The following is a 21,595-nucleotide window of genomic DNA, read 5'->3' on the forward strand; positions in this document are numbered from 1 at the left end:
GCTTCACAAAAGCTGCAGATAATTCACATTGATGTTGCTGGACATCAAAGAACTCCACCACTAAAAGGTAGAATCTATTACGTTCTTTTCATTTATGGTTTTACAAGAATGTGCTGAATTTTATTCTTGAAATTCAAGTCAGAAGTTATTGGTGTATTCTAGAAATTCAAGAAACTGGTGGAAAATCAAGGTGGTTGTACGATTCAAGATTTGAGGTCTGATAATGAAAAGGAATATACCTGAACATAATTTGATTCATTATGTGAGGAGGCCAGCATTGTGCATCAACTTACAACTCCATACACACCAGAACAAAATGGTGTCAGTGAAAGAAAAAATAGATGGATAATGGAGATGGACAGGTGTATGTTACATGAGATGGAGTTACCTAAAACATTCTGGGCAGAGGCAGCAAATACTGCAGTCTTTGTGCAAAACTGACTTCCAACGAAGGCTTTGGAAGATAAAACACCATTTGAAGCTTGGTATGGGTTTAAACCTTCACTAAGTTTTCTTAAAGTGTTTGGTTGTGTGTGTTTTGTTCATATTCCTCAGGTTAAACACAACAAACTTGACAAGAAGGCAATTACTGGCATCTTTATAGGCTACAGTAATGTGTCCAAAGCATATAAGGTCTATCAACCTCAAATGGAGAAAATTGTTGTAACTAGAGTGTAACACCCCATATTCAAGTACATGTATTGGCGTATTCAAGTACGTGTATTGGTCTTATTTACATGGAATTAATTTTTTATTTTATTTATACCGGAATTTACCCGTCGATGGTTCCATACGAAGGTTATTGAATAAGCTTTCCAATGATATAAAGATTTCCAAAAACGAATAAGTTTCGGATATAATCGAGCACGTTCAAAACTATAAAATGGTGGTCGGGATATGGTGAATAGTAAATGTGCAGGAAAATTTCCTGCACACAAACTACTGAGGCCTGCCAGTTTTTTGGGTCAACTTTGAACGCTCATAACTCCCTTAATATAATGAACTGGGAGAGATACAACTATCAAAAGAAATATCTTTGAGTCTTCTTTCCAATGCAATTGGTTTCATCCAAATCCAACGTATGAGTAAGGAGTTAAACTCGTTTTACTTTAGCCTCTCAAAATAGATTTTTAAGGTCAACTTCAAACGATCAAAACTCCTTTTACAGGACGAACTGGGTGGCCTACTTTATATGAAATGAAAGCCCTTTGAATTATCTTTCCAACGATACCAATTTCACCCAAATCTGATATCGGAGCAAAGAGTTATGGTCGATCTACTTTATCTTGTCAAAACAGTCCACCATGGATAGATTCGGATTTACTTAAAATTTTAAGGGCAATATGGTCATTTTCCATCACCTCATGAACGAAAATTGGTCATTATATACATATACTTAGCCTCATATCTATTATTTATCATCCATTATTGAAGACTAAGAAACCCTAGACAAATTTCAACTCCAATTATCTTGTGAGTCAACCGTAGAAAATCCAAATTGATTCCGTAGTTGTGTTCACCGTCTCGAGGGCTTCGAGAAGCACCCCTTATTTGTGCCAACAGAACTTCGAAATCAAAAGGGTCATTTTATGGTAAGGATGTAAATTATGTTGGTGTTATTTATATGGATATGTATATATATGCATGTGAGCATAAGACGTGTGTTATTTGATTATTGTTGAAAGATGATTGGAAATGATATTGGATTATTCTTGTGCATGGTTGGATTATGTTGAATTGTGAAGGGATTTGGTGTGATGATGTGGTATTGAAATGATGATTATATATATATATATATATATATATATACACACATAAACCTATTGTTCAAGTTGGTTTTTGGAATGCTTTGCAAATATTGGTTGTATGGAATTATGGAAGAGAATTGTGGTGTTGGGTTGCTAATACTAGATGCCAAACATTTCATTGTAGATAAGTGATTTGTAAAGGCGGGAAGTTGTGTTGAATTGGTATCCGAATCTACGACGAGGTATGTAAAGCATACTCTAACAATATTCTTTGGCATGAAAACACCAATGTTCCATCAAGTAAGATTCCGAGGTTGTCCAAAAACATGTATTGTTCTACGTTACCAACGAAGTTGTTTCCATCCTATAAAGTGTCAAAATGTTTCATTGATATACCAAAAGGCTCCTATTTCATTGTTGTGATATTGATGATTCTGAAACACATTGTTGATGTATCAATGAGTCTTTATTACATCGTTATTGTATAGAAGGTCTATTACTTGGTTCCTATTGATGTATCATTGTTTCAAAGTATCAAAAATGTGGTGGCGACCGAAATAACAATCTCAAAGATTAATTGAACTAAGTGATGGAAGTTCTCTCTTATCGGGTGGTATCCCAGGGGCATAAGCCTAGCATGGGTCGATCCCTATTTATGTGTTTATGGGTGGTATCCCAGAGGCATAAGCCTAGCATGGGTCGATCCCAGTTAATATGTACTGGAGGCAGCCTAATGGTCACAGTACAGTACAGTAATGATTACAAAGACGACAAGAACGAAGGTAAAGTGATTGAATAAATACAATGTACAGGTTGTCACAAGTTCTAGTAAGTGTGGTCCACTCCTATTACGACTTATTCACTTGTTTCTGATTTCTATTGAGCTCCTATATCATATGTGATTATCTACAGCTTTACATACTCAGTACATATTTCGTACTGACGTCCCCCACGGGGACCTGCATTTCATGCTGCAGGCACAGGTACCTCAGCTCATTCACAGCATAGATAGGAGCCAGGTCATACAGCTATTGTTGGTGAGCTCCAATTTGCTTCGGACCTTTCCGAGTCGGTTCCTTATGTTTTGTTATTGTACAGGAGTCATGTGTGGGCGGGGGGTTTGTCCCGACCCTAGTTATGTCATGTATATCCTAGAGGCTTTGTAGACATAAGGAAGGGTAAAGTCATGGAAGTTTATATAGTGATGTTATATTTGTATATGTGGTGGCCCCGACGGCCAAGTAATATATATATATATATATATATACATATATATATATATATTTGTGCGTGTTGTGCTGATACAGGTAATTAGACCCTTCTATATGCAACGAAGTGCTGTCCAAATTTTTGGTGACATATAAGTGAAAGTACAGGTATTTGAACGGGTTCGCCCGGGCCTTCTCGGCTTCGGGTGCCAGTCCGAACCGATGGAATTTTGGGGCGTGACATAGAGATGTTTACTTTATTGAAGATCAACACTAGAATTGGGAGAAGCCCAAAAAATATTCAGCAGTTACCACTCAATTAGATCCAAAAGATCTAGTTGATGATCCTCTCGTTAGGGGTGCGAGGTTGATCTCTGATATCTATCAGAGATGCAATACTGCAATTTGTGAGCCCATAAGTTATAAGGAAGAAGAAGGGGATGAAAAATGGGTGGCTGCAATGAAGAAGGAGATGATGATGATTGAGAAAAATCAAACCTGGCAGCTTGTTGAGAAACCTCCTGACAGAAAGATCATTGGTGTAAAATGGGTCTTCAAAACAAAGTTGAACGCAAATGGTTCTATCAACAAACACAAAGTGAGGCTTGTGGTGAAGGGCTACGCTCAGATCTTCAGAGTCAACTACTCTGAAACTTTCGCACCAGTTGCTCGCCTTGACACAATCAGATTGCTACAAGCAATTGCAGCGGAAAAAAATTGGAAACTTTATCAACTAGATGTTAAGTCAGCCTTTCTCAATGGTCTTCTCTATAAGGAGATTTATGTTGAGCAACCAGCTGGTTTTGTTGTCAACGGACATGAAAATAAGGTTTATTTGCTAAAAAAAGCTGTCTATGGTTTAAGGCAAGCACCAAGAGCTTGGTATAGCAGGATAGATGATCATCTGTTAGGCTTGGGTTTCAAAAAAAGCTTATCGAAATCTACTCTTTATGTAAAACACAAGGATAATGATATTCTTATTGTGTCTCTTTATGTTGATGATCTTCTGTTAACAGGCAATAATCTAAAGTTGGTTGACGAGTTTAAACAAGAAATGATGCAAGTTTTTAAATGACCGATCTTGGTCTTATGTCCTATTTTATTGGGTTGGAGATCAAGCAAAGCAAAAGTGAAGTGTTCATTTGCCAAAAGAAATACGCAAAGGAAATTCTGAAGAAATTTTAAATGGAGGATTGCAAGCCGATAAGCACACCAATGAATCAAAAAGAGAAACTTTGTAAAGAAGATGGAGCCAATAAAGTTGAAGAAGGGTACTACCGAAGCTTTATCGGATGCTTAACGTATCTCACTGCGACAAGGTCAGATATTCTATTTGTTGTAAGTCTCTTATCTCGTTTTATGCATTGTGCAAGTGAGATGCATTCAAGAGAAGCAAAAAGAATATTAAGATATATCAAAGGGACGGTTGACTATGGTGTAAAGTTTGAGAACTCTCAAAGCTTCAAGTTGCTTGGTTTCTCGGATAGTGATTGGGCTGGATCCGTTGATTATATGAGAAGTACTTCTGGACATTGTTTCAGCCTAAGTTCAGGAATCTTTTCATGGTCACCTAAGAAGCAGGAAGTTGTTGCACAATCTACTGCAGAGGCTGAATTCGTAGCAGCAACGATAGCAGTAAACCAAGCCCTATGGCTCAGAAAGATCATGTGTGATTTACATATGGAACAAAATGATAGTATTGAGATTCTAGTCGACAACCAGGCAGCTATTGCAATCTCAAACAATCCGGTGTTTCACAGAAAAACCAAACATTTCAACATCAAGTTCTATTTCTTGAGAGAAGTGCAGCAAAAGGGAGAAGTGACTCTAGTCTTCTGCAAGCCTGAAAACCAGCTAGCAGACCTGTTCATAAGCCACTTCCAGTCATCAAGTTCGAGCTTCTAAGGCAAAGAATTGGTGTTTGCATTTCATAAAGCAAGGAGGAGTGTTGAAAGTTGTTTTAAGAATGCAGACAATTTTTCCTTGTTTCTCCAGTTTTTCTTTTACGTACAAATCCTAGTTAAAAGGAGTCCTATCTTTGCTAAGAAACTAATTAGTTATTGTAATTTTGGTAGAAATAGGTTATTTCTTTATCTTATTTTTAGTTGTAATAGCAACTATTTAAGTGGCTAATTGATGATCAATAGCATACGGCTTTTACAAGAAAAAATCAACTGCTCTGCGTATTCTCTTCTTTAAACTCTCACCTCTGTTTCAGCGGCCAACTTTTTGACTATTGAATTCCTGCGTTATTTTCTTTTAAAGGTTTTCAAACCAACACTGTTAATATAACAAGTATATTGTACATCAATACATTATATTGGTAATGAGAAGATACAGCAAATTCTCCCAAAACGTTGTTTTCCTTGATGTCGAAGAAGAAAAGAACCAAAGGAGGACTATATCTCTAGTATGACAACACGAGAATTGTGATAAGTGATAACACAAGTCACATTGGAAGGTGAAAACTGTTGGATATTTCAAAAAGAATATTACTACTTCCTAGTGTGAGTTGTGGCTATTATAACTGACCATTAATCATTTCATTGCCAGCCATGTTTGCTTATTATTCTAGTATTAATTTCAATATTACATGCAATCCCAATCAATCCTTAATTTGAATTTGTAAAAGATCGTTTATTAGCTTTTAATCTCTTTTATCCGTTGCCAAATTTGTTTTTGATAGATAACTTGGATTCATCATGATGATGGTGGGATGTGAGTAGACAGAGAACTCTTGCAACAATTCCCTTTGGTCAAAACACATTTTAAGATACTTTCTTCTTCTTCCTGATTTTAATTTGCTGGGTTTTCGAGTCTTATGAAATCTCTGTCAGATTATGGCTCTTAATTTATACTTGTTGATTGCTGGGGTTATATCCCATATCGGGTGAAAGGTAAGTAACAGAAGCACGCCTCAAGCTATCAGAATTCTCAACAAGTGTTCGTGATGGAGTATTTTCCGTAAGGTTTACAACAAAAACTATGAAGAATGGGCAACCACTGTCAATATTCGGTTTTGATAATTTACTATTATCATTTATCTGAGGGGAATTTGTTAGTGGTCAAGGTTCGGGAATTGTGTTCCTAAATCAGACATAGCATCCCATTATTGGAATGGACAGAATGGTTTACATCTTGGTTTGAAAGACCAATAACCACAAGATGGAAATAGTTATGGCATTCATGGATATAGAAAAAGTTTGGTCTCAACATCAGTCACTTCTAGGAGGTATTTCAGACGTGATAATCTTTGGAAAGATTTTTGCAAGACGTTTTATTTTTTCAATTAGAGTATCAAATTAACGAATTTGATCAGCGTTTAATGGGTTAAAATAGACTGATTTTTGAGCCATAGACGAAACATGACCTAATTCATCAAAAAAAGATGGTTTGTACAAAGATGGATTGAGACATCTCATATATGCTCTAAACCTCCGGTGTTGAAATTATTTATATAGTGAAATAGACTCGTATCATACATTTAAAACCATTTGTTTGTCTTTTTTCTCCCTATTTATTATGAAAGTTGTAAGTAGAATAATTACAAAACCATGGCACAAAAATTGACACCCGTAATATTATCGTTTCATATCTCAATTCTGCAACGAACCGCCGCTGCAGTGTGCAGTGTGCAGCTTGCAGCTTGCAACGGGACGCATGAAAATTGAAATATGCAACACAGAAATGGTCCTATATATAGGCCAAGTCAATTTCCGAAGTATGGGCTGAAGAAATAACATTTTGGGTGCCTGGGTGACAGATCAAGGAGAAATGGGTGATACTGCCTTATACACTGACATGGGAATCTATTTTTGTTTCTACTATCTACAATATAGTGAAATTGCAACATATTGACAAATTAGAGTAACGGCTTCATCTTTTTTCAGGAGGTTTATATAAATAAACAGCAAAATGTAACAAAAAACAAAAAATATGACCACTATAATATCCAATTCATGTATGTAATACTAGAGCCTCGACACGGGCCCAATAATAGGATTTATGTTCGATTAAGAAGTCTGAGTAGTGGGAGAGGTGACCACATACACACATTTATATACATACATACATACATACATATATATGTGTGTGTGTGAACATTAAGGAGTCATATTTTGTAAAATAGTACTGTACATACTATTCACATAGATACAAAAAGAGAGTTGATGCATCCTCAGGTTGAGCTTTGCAACTATATGACGGTACATATTATTTACATAGATACAAAAAGAGAGTTGATGCATCCTCAGGTTGAGCTCTCCAAATGTATGACTGAGACTTGTTGTATGAAAGAATACAATACATTATATTTAAGATTTTTTGAATAGACATTAAATTAACTGAAATAGGCGATTACTAACTTAGAGAAATTAATTAGTCAAATTAGCAAAGAATTCAACAGTTCTAGTAGATATCGCGACAAAAAAAGAGGGATTAACAACTACTGCTATCTAGATTCACTTTCTTATACAGAAAACAATAAAACCACTTCCTAATACAACCCCTCATGTAGACACAACATCACATGCCAACACTAATGGTGTAAATACCCTCTTAACTCTCTCATGTTCTTCTCAGCATACATACAGAAATTGAACCATGAGATGCTGCAACTCAAGAACAAAAAAGCCCTCAAAATAAGTTGTGGCATCACAGTACAGCATCACAGTGATTCTCATGGTAAATTTACAAGCCATTATTTAATTTGAAGATTAATAATTCATTAATTTTTGGTCTTTCTTACATAGCTACTACATACACTGGTATTCTACGTAAGCCCTGAAACGGTCTTGTATTTGCTTGAAATTCCTGTCAAAAACATACAAAGATATTATGAGTAAAGACGTCTTGGCACACGAAGCATCCCATGTTAATAGAATTAGCAAAAAGGCCACATTCTAAAAATTATGAGTAAAGATGGCATGGTGCACGAAGCATCCCACATTAGTAGGATTCACGGAAGAGTTACATGTGACTTATAGATCACACGAAGACAATTTCACCATTGCTCCAAGACACCCTTCAATCCAAGTATTTTGCCTAACTAAAAAGCGGAGTTACTTATGATACTTACATCACGAAGAGCACTCCTCAATGCCATCATTTGTTCCATGGAAACATTCCTCGCCTAAATTAGCAAATAAATAATATAGTAGTTAGTACAATACAAATTAATATATCAGCTCCCTTTTTTTCATTATATAATTTTCATATATAAAGTACTTGTGTTGAGAAAAACAGCGTGATACATTAAAGTTTTTGCTATGTGCAAGAACCACTAAGACTTGGACTATCAAGAGTTTATTGTACGTAACTTCATTTTATATTTCAGCATGCATATCCAAAAAACTCATCAAAATCTCATTTTTCAAAAGCTCCTAACAAAATCTAAAAATTCATACCAGGCAAATCCTCTAGCTCACACTTGTATACGTCAGTCTCAGCGATAGCATCAAGATAAATCACGCGCCGACAGATCTTCTTCTTCTAGTAGTATAGAACAAGCTTTCTTCTATGAAATCTGAACCCATCAATGACTGTATAACACCAAAGCTATAACTAATGATGTTCTCTTATTCTTATTTATCAAAAAAATTAAGAAACTTTGTTCATTTACTATTGTAAAAAGGAGGAAAACTGCTAGTGCTAATTTTTTTTGTCAAATCTATTGCTCTGCAATTAGAAAATGAAAGTCACAACTTTTTGAACTAACAAATGGTAATTCTTTTATATTTTTTAATTTTTTCACTTCAAATTTATGGATTGGGTCATCTTCCGTTAGAAATTCTTGAAGAAGAAGAGAAATCCAAAGCACAACCTAAAAATATCATCCAGAATACAAAAGATAGTAGCCAAAATGAAAGATGGTATGATTTTGTTGAAGAAACATACCTCAGATTAGCAGAAGAGTTCTCATCTTATTGATATACCAAGAGACGAGAAAGGTAGGAACAAACTTTTTGGTAGATAAATCTCAATGATAGAGGTGCACTAATAAAAATAGCAGAAAAGATAGAAACAAACTTTTTGGTAGATAAATCTCAATGATAGAGGTGCAACGTGGTGCACTAATAAAAATAGCAGAAAAGATAGGAACAAACTTTTTGGTAGATAAATCTCAATGATAGAGGTGCAATGTATCTAATAAAAATAGCAGAAAGACACGTAATTAAAATTAATGGAGTGCAATCAGATTAATGAAGTTCATTAGCTAAAATGCCCTCTGGTTGAAACCAGCTTTTCTATAATATAGAAATATAAACACTAACGGCTATAAATGGGATGTTCCCTCCTTGCATGTTTAGGAGCCACCTTTAGTGAAGGATGGTCAGATGCACAACCTTCGCCGAAAAACTATGTGGTGAATAGAGGTTAAATGTTAGTCATAATGATTGTATATTTAATTTTGCACACTCTTAACATAGTTGAGAATAAAAGCTACACATTCTTTGCCAAATTTCTGGCGCTGCCATGTCTGTACAGCTAGCCAAGAAACAATAGTTGTCTATATTGCCATTTCCATGAGGATTGAATCAAAGTCCTCCATATACATCCCAATACTTCGAGGTTCAACTCTAAAAATAAATATGGATGGACATAAATGTATTGATTCTCTCAACTCAGGATTCATATCATCTAAATTCTAGATTTCCAACTACTTGTATCATCATGCTAAAATTTTTTGTATGTTTGTTTTGAGCATATTTATCCACATGATAAAATTTTCTTGGTTATTTTGGTGGTATGTAGTTAATATATTAGCAATTTATGCTGTAAAGTAGTAAAGGTAGTTGTGTTAAATATGGTACTTCCAATCCTGTCTTGTGCACCCCATACGTACATATATTTACAGTTTAGTTAGGATCCATGGACATGGATATGTGCACAGATTTGGTCAAAGTTTCACATTAAGCCCAACCAGCAGTCTACAGCCATTAATATGCAATCTTATCAAATTAAATCCCTACAACCTTTTTGCTTCATTCCTTTTGAAGGGTACCTGAGCATGTATTTTGAGTTTCCCAGTTGGGATTTTGGTTAATGTACATAGGATTTAGACATTGATTTCTCAGCTGGTTAACCCATTTTTTGTACCCAAAGCTTCAGTAAAGAGGATTTAGCTTGTCCATGTTGTCAATGTGTTCCACTCTCCAGCATCGAAGTGTTCAAATAATCGGTAAGTCATTCTGAATTGCAGTAGGGTTTGACTAGCTCGCGCATTGCATACCATCCGACGGTTTCCGACCAAAGCCCTAACATCAAACATTCCACACACTTTAGCACTAAACTAAGTCCTATAATGACTTCAACATCTCCGTTATCATATGATGGATGTAATGTAACAATATTTCAGTGTAGTGTTCATTCTCTTGCATTAGCCATATCATTAAAAGATTAATACTCAAACAGATCTGGCCTACGACCAGAGTGGATCGAATGTAACTTTAATTACTATGTAAAAGAAAACAGGAATAGGCATAAGTTTCTTCCTGTTTTTCTTTTCCTAAACTTCTACTAAAGCTATTTCGAGAATTGCCATTTGTCAGTGTTTATCCATGCGAGAGTGGACTAAGAATTGGTCGTTAGTGGACTTGTTAATGAAGCAGCACTTGAGCTATTATAAGGAGTGCCTGGTCCAAATTCCAAAATATATATAAAAGGATAGTTTGTTGTGTTTTCCCTTTCTAATAATTTTAGTAAAACAATAAGGTTGCTGTCCTGTCGTCAGTGTGTTAGATATTAATAAATCTCGAAAATACATGATTGGAGGAACCACTGAAGGAGGGCGTAATAAAACAAACAAAAGGAGGGAGGAGAAAACTTGTCATTGTCATGCAACTCTAAGTAGCATTTTTAGCCATAATTGTTTATCCATTTTCACCATGGATTACATGGTAAGCAGAATCACACAAACAGTGTTCAGTTGGAAAAATTTATTCATTCAAGAAGTCATTTTTCGAGGGACTTGTTTGGGTAGAAAAAATGCCGTCCAAGTCATTTTGACTAACCAAACACGGGAAAGTTGAAAAACTATTCAGTTGACTAATGACTTGGTTAATTAAATGTCCACGACCTTGTATAGAAGACGAGTTCCTAGAGCAGAATTGTATTGAATAATTGCTCCAAATTTGAGCAATCCTTACAGGAAAACTCCATCAAGCACAACAGATTATTCTCACGACTCGTTGGTCCAAATCATTTTAATTCATAGCCATTAATGTTTTATGATCTAGCCACATGCAGTCTACTAGCGTCTTCTTGTTTGCGTTCATGCTGTATTTGAGCCGCTTCAAATGTCATTCTAGGGACATCATAACTTCAGGCAACTTATTATCCAACAAAGGGGAAACTCTTGTGTCAGCTGGACAGATATTCGAGATCGGATTCTTTAACACTACATCTGGCGATGGAGAATTTAGAAATTATGTTGGCATATGGTACCGGGAGAGTCCCAAAACTATTGTGTGGGTTGCCAATAGGGACAAACCAATTCCGATATCAAGTGAACCTTTGGTTATTGCTATTGACGGCGATGGTAATCTCAAAGTGTTGGACTCAATGAAGAACTCTTATTTCTCAACAGAACTCGTTAGTGCATCTTCTTCTAACCGTACAGCAAAGCTCTTCGACTCAGGAAACTTGGTTTTAATTGATGATTTGTCAGGAAAGAGATTATGGCAAAGTTTCGACAACCCCACTGACACCTTCCTTCCTGGTATGAGAATGGACGATGCGCAGAAGTTGACTGCTTGGGGTGTTACCCAAAAGGATCCTACCTCTGGAAATTACACGTTTCAGCTAAATCAAGCAGGCAACTCCGAGTACACCATATACCAAAGGACAGTACTCCACTGGAAAGGCTCTGCTCCTACTGCTTCTGCTAATCCATTTAATTTTAGGGAGCTGCCCTCTTTTGTGGTGTCAATGTTATCCAATTTTAATAAGGAGTCTGATATTTCTTCCATGTTGTCTCACTTTAATCACACGAGGCTAGTGATGAATTCCACAGGGGAAATACAATTGTATGGATGGGACAACAAGAGTAGTGGATGGTCTGAGATATGGTCAGAGCCGCAAGGTCCATGCGGTGTGTATGACACTTGTGGGAAATTTGGAATTTGCAACAGCAAGAAAATGTCTCTGTGCAAGTGTTTGCCAGGATTTGATCCTGCTTCTCCAGATGATTGGGTGGCTGGGATATATACTGGTGGTTGTTCAAGAAAGTCAGATATTAGTTGCAACAAGAAGTCAGAATTCGACACGTTCTTAAATATGCATAGTATGAAATTTGAGGAGCCGGACACGGAATACTCTGCAGCAAAAAGTGAAGAAGATTGCAGAAAGGAGTGTCTAAGCAACTGCAAGTGCCTAGCTTACTCATATTTTCAAGCGGCTGAAACACGGAGAGTAACAAAATCTAGTTGCTCGATTTGGAGGAGTGAGCTTGTCAATCTTCAGGAGGACTATACTCGTGGCTTCAACCTCTCTGTGCGCGTAGCAGTTACTGATATTGGTACTGCCTTAATGCTGGTTTGTTTCATATCAATATAATCTCCTTATTACTCATCAAACTAAAAATGATGTTCTTGACAGGAATATCTATAATTATCATTTTGCAGGAGCAATAACAAGGAGAAATTGCAAGCCTTGCGGCCCAAACATTATACCTTATCCATTGAGCAGTCAACCAAATTGTGGGGATCCTCTTTATTATAGTTTCTCCTGTGATGATTTAACTGGAGAAGCAAGTTTCAAGACGCTTAATGGCTCCTTTCCCATCATCGATATAGATGAGGAAAACAGAACATTTGTTATACAAGTGCATGCAGAAAACGTTGGCAATTCATGTGATATGAAAAGGCCAATGACCCAAGATGTATGGCTCAACCAGTCATTACCTTTTCATCCTATAAACCGGTGTTACAATGGAAAATTACAAAATCTCAGTTCTATAAACGAAATACAGATCATGTGGGAACCACCACCAGAACCTACATGCACTACTTCAGCAGACTGTGAAGATTGGCCAAATTCAAGTTGCAGCATTGCGGGAGGAGGACTGAGGAGATGTCTATGCAATCAATACTACAAATGGGATGGCTTGGCATTAAATTGTACCAGAGGTGCCGATAACCCCTCACAGATCCTTTTGGTTGTATTCTTCATTTTAATCACCTAAACATGTTCAATTCATGTTGGTTCAGAGCAAGGAGCATGGAGTGGAGAGAAGGCAGCATCCCCAAATCGCAAAGCCGTGATTATTTCCACCAGTCTAACAGCTGGAATTATAGCAATTTGCTGCATTAGCTATGTAATCTACCATAACAAAAAGGTGTCGAGAAGAAAAGGTAACATGAGCATTCTTAGCCATCCTTCTCGATTCCTGCCGCTCTCTATATATATTAGTTGCTAATTTCGAACTTACTTTTATATCATGAGAAGCCAAGGAAATAATTCTAGGGAATAGGGTAGAGCACTTGCCCGAGAGCGAAAGTTCATCTAAATATTCAATAACTGAAGATGATAAGAAAAGGATCGATGTCCCATTTTTCAACTTGAAAAGCATACTAGTCGCAACGGATAACTTCTCAGATGCAAACAGGCTTGGTCGAGGCGGATTTGGTCCAGTTTACAAGGTTGTTCTTGCCTCAACTGTTGTTTTTCTTGTACCATTTTCAAATGATCTAGCGTAACAACCGCTAATGAGGAATATTGTACAGGGTAAGTTCTGTCAGGGACAAGAAATGGCAGTAAAGAGGTTGTCAAGTCATTCTAGTCAAGGTGATGAAGAATTTAAAAACGAAGTAATGCTAATAGCCAAACTCCAACACAGAAATCTAGTAAGGCTTTTGGGCTACTGCGTCGAGGCAAACGAAAAGATTTTATTATATGAATATATGCCTAACAAAAGCTTAGACATCTGTATATTTGGTGAGTCTACTTTTCTTCTGAGAGCTTGGCTCCCCTCTATATAGAATCTCTCAGGTTGATCCAGTGTACCTCTAAAATACACTAATTTGCTTTCTAAAAGTTTTTGCTCATCACTTGACTTCGTTTTTCTCCTGCTTGTTTGCAAATACATTAATCTTCTGTTTGATTAATTCTTGCAAGATCAAAATCTAGGTCAGTTATTGGATTGGAATATCCGCTTTGAGATCATACTGGGGATTGCTCGTGGGCTTCTTTACCTACACCATGACTCAAGGTTACGTATCATTCATAGAGATCTAAAGACGAGCAATATTCTATTAGATGAAGACATGAATGCGAAGATATCAGATTTTGGCTTGGCCAGGATTGTTGAAGGCAAAAGTAGTGAGTCTAACACCCAAAAAATTGCCGGAACTTAGTAAGTATATGTTCCTAAACACTTCAAAAGTCTTTTTTTTGGTACTCATTAGTTATTCATGCAAATTAATTCTTGTGATATACAGCGGCTATCTTGCACCAGAATATGCATTGGAAGGACACTTTTCAATCAAGTCTGATGTTTTTGCTTTTGGTGTGGTTGTACTGGAAATCATTAGTGGAAAGAGAAATCTGGAACTTTTCGAAGGCACAAACCTCTTGGGTCATGTAAGTACCTAAATACTTTCTCCATTTCATTTTATAGGGCGAACTTGACTACTGTATCCCAATATTAAGAACAACAAAGGACTTTGAGCACATAAGACAAGTATTTTTACAACATATCATCATCTTAAAACATGTCATGAAATAAGCGGATTCATAATTTTTTTATAAATTTTAAATGTATATATTCAGTGAATTTCTCAACAAATATACCTGATTTAGACCAAAATCATTGGGTTCTGTCTTCTACCTTTACTTCTCATGTTAGCTGATCCGCCCTTTGTAGTGACATTCCGGTGGCTAAAGCGCATACCACTGAAGGTAAAATGAGAATACGAAGATCAGCATGGCATATACAGAGTCAGTTCTACCTACTTTTGTTGACTCTTAACAAATAATTACAGGCTTGGAAATTGTGGATAGAAAATAGGGCATTGGACATGATGGACCCAACTCTAGTGGAAACACTCAATGAAAGCGAAGTAGTGAAGTGCATAAATGTAGCACTTTTATGTGTGCAAGAAGATTCAGGTGATAGGCCACCCATGTCAAATGTGTTAATTATGCTTGTGAGTGAAAACATGGCTCTTTCAAGACCAAATCAGCCAGCTTTTATCACACGAAGAAACACAACCGCAGGCACGTCTTCCTCCTCTTCTCATAACTATAACCCACATCCCGGCTCCAACAATGAGTTGACCATCACTGTTGTGCAAGGCCGTTAAATAATGGAGTATATGTTACTCAATTCACTAAGCATTTTTTAGTAAATTTTGCACGATAGACAGGTTAAATACATACTCTAATTAAGACTTGAAAAGCTATGTAAAACCATAGTACCGTGAATCTTGACTTTGCAACATTGTGTGTAGAATCTATGTAGAGGACCTCGGGGAGTTCATGTAATTCTGTAAATTCGATCTCAGGTATATTGTATAACAAATAAATTATATCCGTAATGAGAAGACAAGGATCGGTGTCGAAGAAGACAAAAAACTGTAAAGAATGGGCAAACATTATCAAAATTAGATTTTGATTATTTTCTAGTATCCTCTATCTGAGGAGAATTAGTTATAGTGGTCAAGGTTGGGGAATTGTATCCAGACATAAGGTTTTCTTTCTAGCATCCCATCGTTGGAAAGGACAGTACTACGGTTTACGTCTTGGTTTGGAAGACCGATAACCACAAGACGGAGAATTGTTATGATGCTGATGGATTTAGGTACGCTTCCGCATCTAGTATTATGTTCATGATGATTTGACGTGATAGTTCTTGTGAAAAGATGGCCTCTTCGTCTCTAAATTTGATCTCAACATCTGTATTTCTAGGAGGTATTTCGAGATATGATAATCCTACCTAGTGAAGATTTTTCCAAGACGTTCTATATTTTCAAATATAGAGGAGTATCAAGTGAACTAATTCGATCAACTTTTAATGGGCTAAAATAGACTGAGTTTTGAGCCAATAGACGAAACATCACCTAGATCCATCCCAACTAAAATCCTTTTGATTCCCCTAGTTATCTTGCATTTGTTTTCTTTTACTAATCTCAATTCTTTAATTGTTAAAACTATTTATATAGTAAAGTAACCGCATATCGTACATTTAAAATCCTTTGTTTGTCTTTTTTCCCCCTCCTCTTTTATTATGAAAGTTGTAAGTAGAATAATTACAAAATCACGGCACAAAAATTGAGACCCATAATAATATCGTTCCATATCTCAATTTTGCAACCGCCACTGCAGTGTGCAGACAGCAGCTTGCTACGAAACACATGAAAATTGAAATATGCAACACAGAAATGGTCCTATAGGCCAAGTCAATTTCCTAAGTATGGGCTGAAGAAATAACATTTTGTGTGCCTGGGTAACAGACCAAGGAGAAATGGGTGATACTGCCTTATACACTGACATGGGAATCTATTTTAGTTTCTACTATCTACAATATAAAATGAATTGCAACATATTGACAAATTAGAGTAACGGCTTCATCTTTTTTCAGGAGGTTTGTATAAATAAACAGCAAAATAAAACAAAAATCAAAAAATATGGACCACTATCATATCCAATTCATGTATGTAATACACTAACGGCTATAACCGGGATTTTCCCTTCTTGCATGTTCTAAACGGAGCCACCTTTAGTGAAGGGAGGTCACATGCACACCCTTCACCGGAAAATTATATGGTGAATAGAGGTTAAATGTTAGCCATAATAAGTGTATATTTAATTTTGTATATTCTTCGCCAAATTTCTGGCTCCGCCATGTCTGTACAGCTAGCCAAGAAGCAATAGTTGTCCATATTGCCATTTCCATGAGGATTGAATCAAAGTCCTCCGTATACATCCCAATACTTCGAGGTTCAACTCTAAAAATAAATATGGATGGACATAAATGTATCGACTCGCTCAACTCAGGATTCATATCATCTGAATTCTAGATTTCAACTACTTGTATCATGCTAAATTTTTTTGTATGTTTGTTTTGAGCATTTTCATCCACATGACAAAATTTTCTTGGTCATTTTGGTGGTATGTAGTTAATATTAGCAAATGTATGCTGTAAAGTAGTGAAGGTAGTTGTGTTAAATATGGTATTTTTAATCCTGACTTGTGAACCCCATACCTACATATATTTAACAGTTTAGTTAGGATCCATGGATGTGGATATGTACACAGATTTGGTCAAAGTTTCACATTAGCCCAACAGGCTGTCAACAGCCATAAATCCCAACAACCTTTTTGCTTCATTCCCCTTTTAGGCGTTAGTACTCTCACATGCATCTTCCAGGCTTCCTCTACCCCTCTGCCCTTTTATACACAAGTTGCCAAATAACAAGAGTCAATTATATTGACTCTAAAAGTTTTCAGTGCAAGGTAGTCTACTCATAGTTCAATTTTCATTACCACTGATACTCACAATTATTCAAGTGTAAAATTTATTTATTTTAAAAGAAAAAAAAAAAACATTCAATCGCGTATGTAGTTAGTTCGAATACTCCATCTATACATAGGGAGTTGCACATGACGCTTAATACAATCTCCGCCCTAGATTATACATGCTTTACCATTATGTAGTTGATTATATCTCGTAGATAGACGTACATAATAAACACAATTTCAAAATAATTTAGACGAATTGAGAAAACAACAACAAAATAATAAAGACAAAAGAATGAAAAAGGAAGCTTAGGTGAGGTGGTTACATGAGATGAGAATGTGTGAAGGAAATGAAGAAGGTGCTGACAGCCGCAGCATCCAAAAGCAGAGCAGCCCATAATGGCATGTGTATCTTCTTCGATTCAAAGGTCTGTTACCCAATTATTGAATCCCTACTAACAGCTGGCAATCTCTCAATAAAACTGTGAGGTTTCGTTTGGTAGAATGTATTGGCAAACATAATTGAAGTATTAATTAATGTGTATTATGAATATCTTATTTGGTATAATTTTTATTTTATGTATAACTAATGCAAACATTAGTTATACACTCTATTGCGTATTAAGGTGTGTATTACTAATACCATCACTCATTTTTTATGTATTAGTAATGCAAAGTTTTTAATACATGTATTAACTTATTAAATGACCTTAATATCCCTCAATTTTCCTCTCAAAATATTTTATCATTCCTTTTTCCGTCATTTTAATTTGCAATAGTGAATCTTTTCAACACATTTCACAATTTTTTCCCACCATTTTAATCTACAACAATGAATAATTGATTTAAATAATTGTAACATATTTTTGCTTTGCTTCGAAGGTCTTTAAAAAGATTAAAAAAATTAAGATTGTTTCTTAATTTTAAGTCTTATATTTTATTTTTGTTTCGACTATGTTAATCCGTTTGCATAATATTTCATGCACAAAGACGAAGGTCTTGCAATTAATCCGAAACCTCTATATACTAGTTCAACAATACTAATTATATTTGAGATGGCAAAAAAGTTTTGTTGCAAAAAAATATACAAAATCAAAGAAGAGTATTTTTATAAACAAACATTTCTTTTATAGAAATTATGAAAGATGTATTATTTCTTATACATCAAATCAAATAATGTATAAAAAATAATACATGTATAACTAATACAAACATAACTAATATAAACATTATTAATACAAATATTATTAATATACTATATTTTGTATTGATCTTATACACTCTACCAAACGACCCTCCAGCATCCAATAGTGCTTACTCAAAAAAGGAGGGGGAGAACCCATTACATGGTCCTCAGGTCGGTCAAATGCTAATTCAGAGTTTAGAATCTAATACTAGTTATAATGACGGCATAGGTACTTTTGAATCAAACTATTAACTATTAACGAGGGATATTTTTATCCAATTTTTTATATTTTAAAGATATTTTAATTGTTTTCCATTTACATTATGTTGCTCGAATTCCAAGAAATAGCGGCCAATATTAATAAGTATTTTATATTCATTTCTAAATAAGTGCTTGATTCCTAACAAATAAAAGTTAACTTTATCAATTTAAATTAATGGATGACTTATCTATATTTATACATTTTACACTTTGTACTGTTAAATACAATATCACTTATTGCATTTTTTACGATAAAAAAAAATTATAGTCAAAAGATAATATAGTAAAATCACTTTTCTATTTATTATTTCTTAAGGTACGTATCAAATTAAAAGTGATAGATATTTATGAACGAAGAGAGCATCTCTTTTGAAGTTAACTTTAATTACATTCTATTTAAATAAGAATAAATTTGAAAGAATATGACGGATTTATTCTTATAATTTAAAATAAATATTTATTTAGAAACAAAGTCAAAAGTATATGAATCACTTATTTAAGAATAATAATGTGACACCCCATGCATGCCATGAGTGGTGTTGGGGACAGAGGTGTGAGCTTGGGACATCCTACTAATCTCATATTCCAATCCAAGCAACGTCAGGTTCCAATAATGGGACTTCAACCTGAACAATCATTGAGTATTCACATATTTGTTTAGTTTTCTTCTAAGTTTTTGGTGGCATAATTAGGTGCAAAATAAAATCTAGTGTGTCATACTCTAGGATGAGAGATCAATCTCATAAATACACCTAAAGTTTTAAAATGCTAGAATTTCGTAAACATATCTATCAAAGTTTTTAATGTCACGTTTAAACAATTCTAAGTGACACGGACCGTGCCGCCAAATCAGTCAACAATCATAAATCAACTTTCAAAGATTCTTTCCCAGTTACCAATTTTATTTTATGTAAACGGCTTGAGAAAGTTGAAAATATGCATCAATAATTGAATTTTCTTAGAAAATTAAACCGTATTATTTCATAAAAATAAATTTAGATTTTTGAGAAAAAAGAATCAACTACTAAATGCATTTAAACAAATTTCAATCACCAGTTCAACATCAAGTGAACTTCCATCACCTGAGTATGTTATTGATCACTTGATCTTTGGCATATTTAATTGAGATTTAAAGCATATTGTTTTCTATTCAAAATAAGAATTTAGATTTTCTTAACATGGTAAAAAGACAATCAAGAATGCTCAATTGAAAATTAGTAGAAACTCTATAATTCCACCAATTCAGATTCTTTTCTTTATTCTCAATTCTGAATTAACTTACCCGCATATGAATTGAATCATCTTTCTATTAATATAAACATCAATTAACTCTATTCGTCAATATTCCAAAAATAATATTTAAAAAAAAAAAAAGAGGGTAGACAGCATCATGTTAATGTCAAAACTAATATTATAGCAACTTTTTACCATAAAAAGATTACATTAAAACTACCAACATTATTTTATAATTTTAAAGAAAAATAAAACATTCCAATGACACAAGTGGATTTTCAAGTGATTCATTTCCATTTGTCGGTGGTGGCCATTTATTTTCTCCATTTCCATCTCTTTCATCCATTTTCCGGATCCGATCACCCAATTCGGATCTCACCCGACCCGGTGACTTACCTGTCTTCCTCACCGACGGACTCCTCCCTAAACCCAACCCGTATCCACCATTATCCGTCCTCATCCCCGGTGACCTCGACCTCCTACCGGAGCATTCCCCATTATCCTTCCTTTGCACCCCAGATTCCCTTCCGGATCCGGACCTGACCCGACCCGGAGACGGATTGGATCTTCTTACCGGCGAGTTTCCGACACTTCTTTGAACGGAACCGTTCCGGTAATTCGCCGGTGACTGGTACCGGACTTCAGTGACGTCATCTTCAACTGCATATCGCTTGTCGGTTACCGTAGTTACTTCACTGAGAGTGCTGCTGCAGATCTCGGATGCTTCTTCAGAGAAATCATCGGGGTGGTTGTAGTTAGCGTTAGGCATAACGGGCTTCTTCGAAATGTGATTCTTGTAGCGATTTTCTTCTTCCATGGTATTTGAAAACTTCGAAATGGGTGAGGATTTTTTGGGACTATTTTGAGCTACGTAGAGATTTGATTTTGGTATATTGGGAGTTTCAGAGAGAACTTCTTTAACTGTTTCTTCTTCACTTTGTTGTGAAGAATTGGATATAGTTGGAGGTAGTAGTTTGCTGTTGCTACTGCTAACACAACAACCCATTTTTGTTAGCTAAGAAGAAAAAGCTAACGTTTACTTCATTGTGTGAAGGTGGTTATGGAGGTGGCGATGGTGGTGTACGACGGAGGTGACGGTTGGGGAAGAATTTGGGAAATGGAGAAGACTCAGAGAGAAGTGAGACAATGAAAATAAGGATTATTCAGGTGGAGGATGAAATGGTTTCCTTTATTATAAGCAAGGGGTGCCAAAAAAAAAAAAAATATATATATATATATATATAATTGAATTAAAACTTTGTTCCAAAAAAAAATGTAATATTCCTACGTAACGTCATGTTAATGATTTTAAAAAGTTTTAACACTAGGATTCATAAGTGATTATTGCTAATTTATGATTTTTTTTTTTTTCTTCTACTGCTGCTTTTATGTAGTATACAAGTCGAATAATGACATACTACAAGATAGATTGGAATCTTAATTCTAAGTTATATTGACGAATGACATACGTAAATTTGAAAGAAGGAATCACTTACCAATTA

At 35.4% G+C, this 21,595-nt stretch overlaps 2 protein-coding genes and 2 long non-coding RNA genes across 7 annotated transcripts; 1 reads left to right on the forward strand and 3 right to left on the reverse strand.

Annotated features, from left to right (window-relative positions):
• Nucleotides 1-7,485: 7,485 nt before the first annotated feature.
• On the reverse strand, nt 7,486-8,993 carry LOC107859419. The gene is made up of 4 exons (XR_001671368.2): nt 8,852-8,993; nt 8,362-8,496; nt 8,034-8,087; nt 7,486-7,768 (listed from the first exon to the last, which is right to left on the reverse strand). It is a non-coding gene; the product is annotated as an uncharacterized LOC107859419 (long non-coding RNA).
• A 1,901-nt stretch (nt 8,994-10,894) lies between these two features.
• Nucleotides 10,895-16,554, forward strand: LOC107859418 (G-type lectin S-receptor-like serine/threonine-protein kinase At4g03230). Of its 3 annotated transcripts, none has more exons than XM_016704426.2 (8): nt 10,895-12,473; nt 12,580-13,083; nt 13,165-13,308; nt 13,403-13,596; nt 13,681-13,891; nt 14,072-14,309; nt 14,395-14,536; nt 14,820-14,959. In XM_016704426.2, exons 1-8 carry the CDS (start codon nt 11,198-11,200, stop codon nt 14,820-14,822), a joined length of 2,712 nt encoding a protein of 903 aa, XP_016559912.1. In that variant the 5' UTR covers nt 10,895-11,197; the 3' UTR covers nt 14,823-14,959. The 3 variants fall into 3 exon arrangements, with proteins under 3 accessions (XP_016559912.1, XP_016559910.1, XP_016559911.1); XM_016704424.2 differs by having other exon boundaries at nt 10,899-12,473; nt 14,938-16,554; XM_016704425.2 differs by having other exon boundaries at nt 10,899-12,473; nt 14,084-14,309; nt 14,938-16,554.
• On the reverse strand, nt 12,840-14,857 carry LOC124896012. 2 transcript variants are annotated; one of them, XR_007052359.1, is made up of 2 exons: nt 14,747-14,857; nt 12,840-13,239 (listed from the first exon to the last, which is right to left on the reverse strand). It is a non-coding gene; the product is annotated as an uncharacterized LOC124896012 (long non-coding RNA). The 2 variants fall into 2 exon arrangements; XR_007052360.1 differs by having other exon boundaries at nt 12,840-14,148; nt 14,747-14,843.
• A 3,777-nt stretch (nt 16,555-20,331) lies between the features above and the next one.
• LOC107858181 lies at nt 20,332-21,099 on the reverse strand. The gene has a single exon (XM_016702890.1). It carries the CDS (start codon nt 21,097-21,099, stop codon nt 20,332-20,334), a length of 768 nt encoding a protein of 255 aa, XP_016558376.1.
• Between the last annotated feature and the right edge of the window lie 496 nt (nt 21,100-21,595).

This window comes from Capsicum annuum, chromosome 2, assembly GCF_002878395.1.
Source record: "Capsicum annuum cultivar UCD-10X-F1 chromosome 2, UCD10Xv1.1, whole genome shotgun sequence".
NCBI lineage: Eukaryota > Viridiplantae > Streptophyta > Magnoliopsida > Solanales > Solanaceae > Capsicum > Capsicum annuum.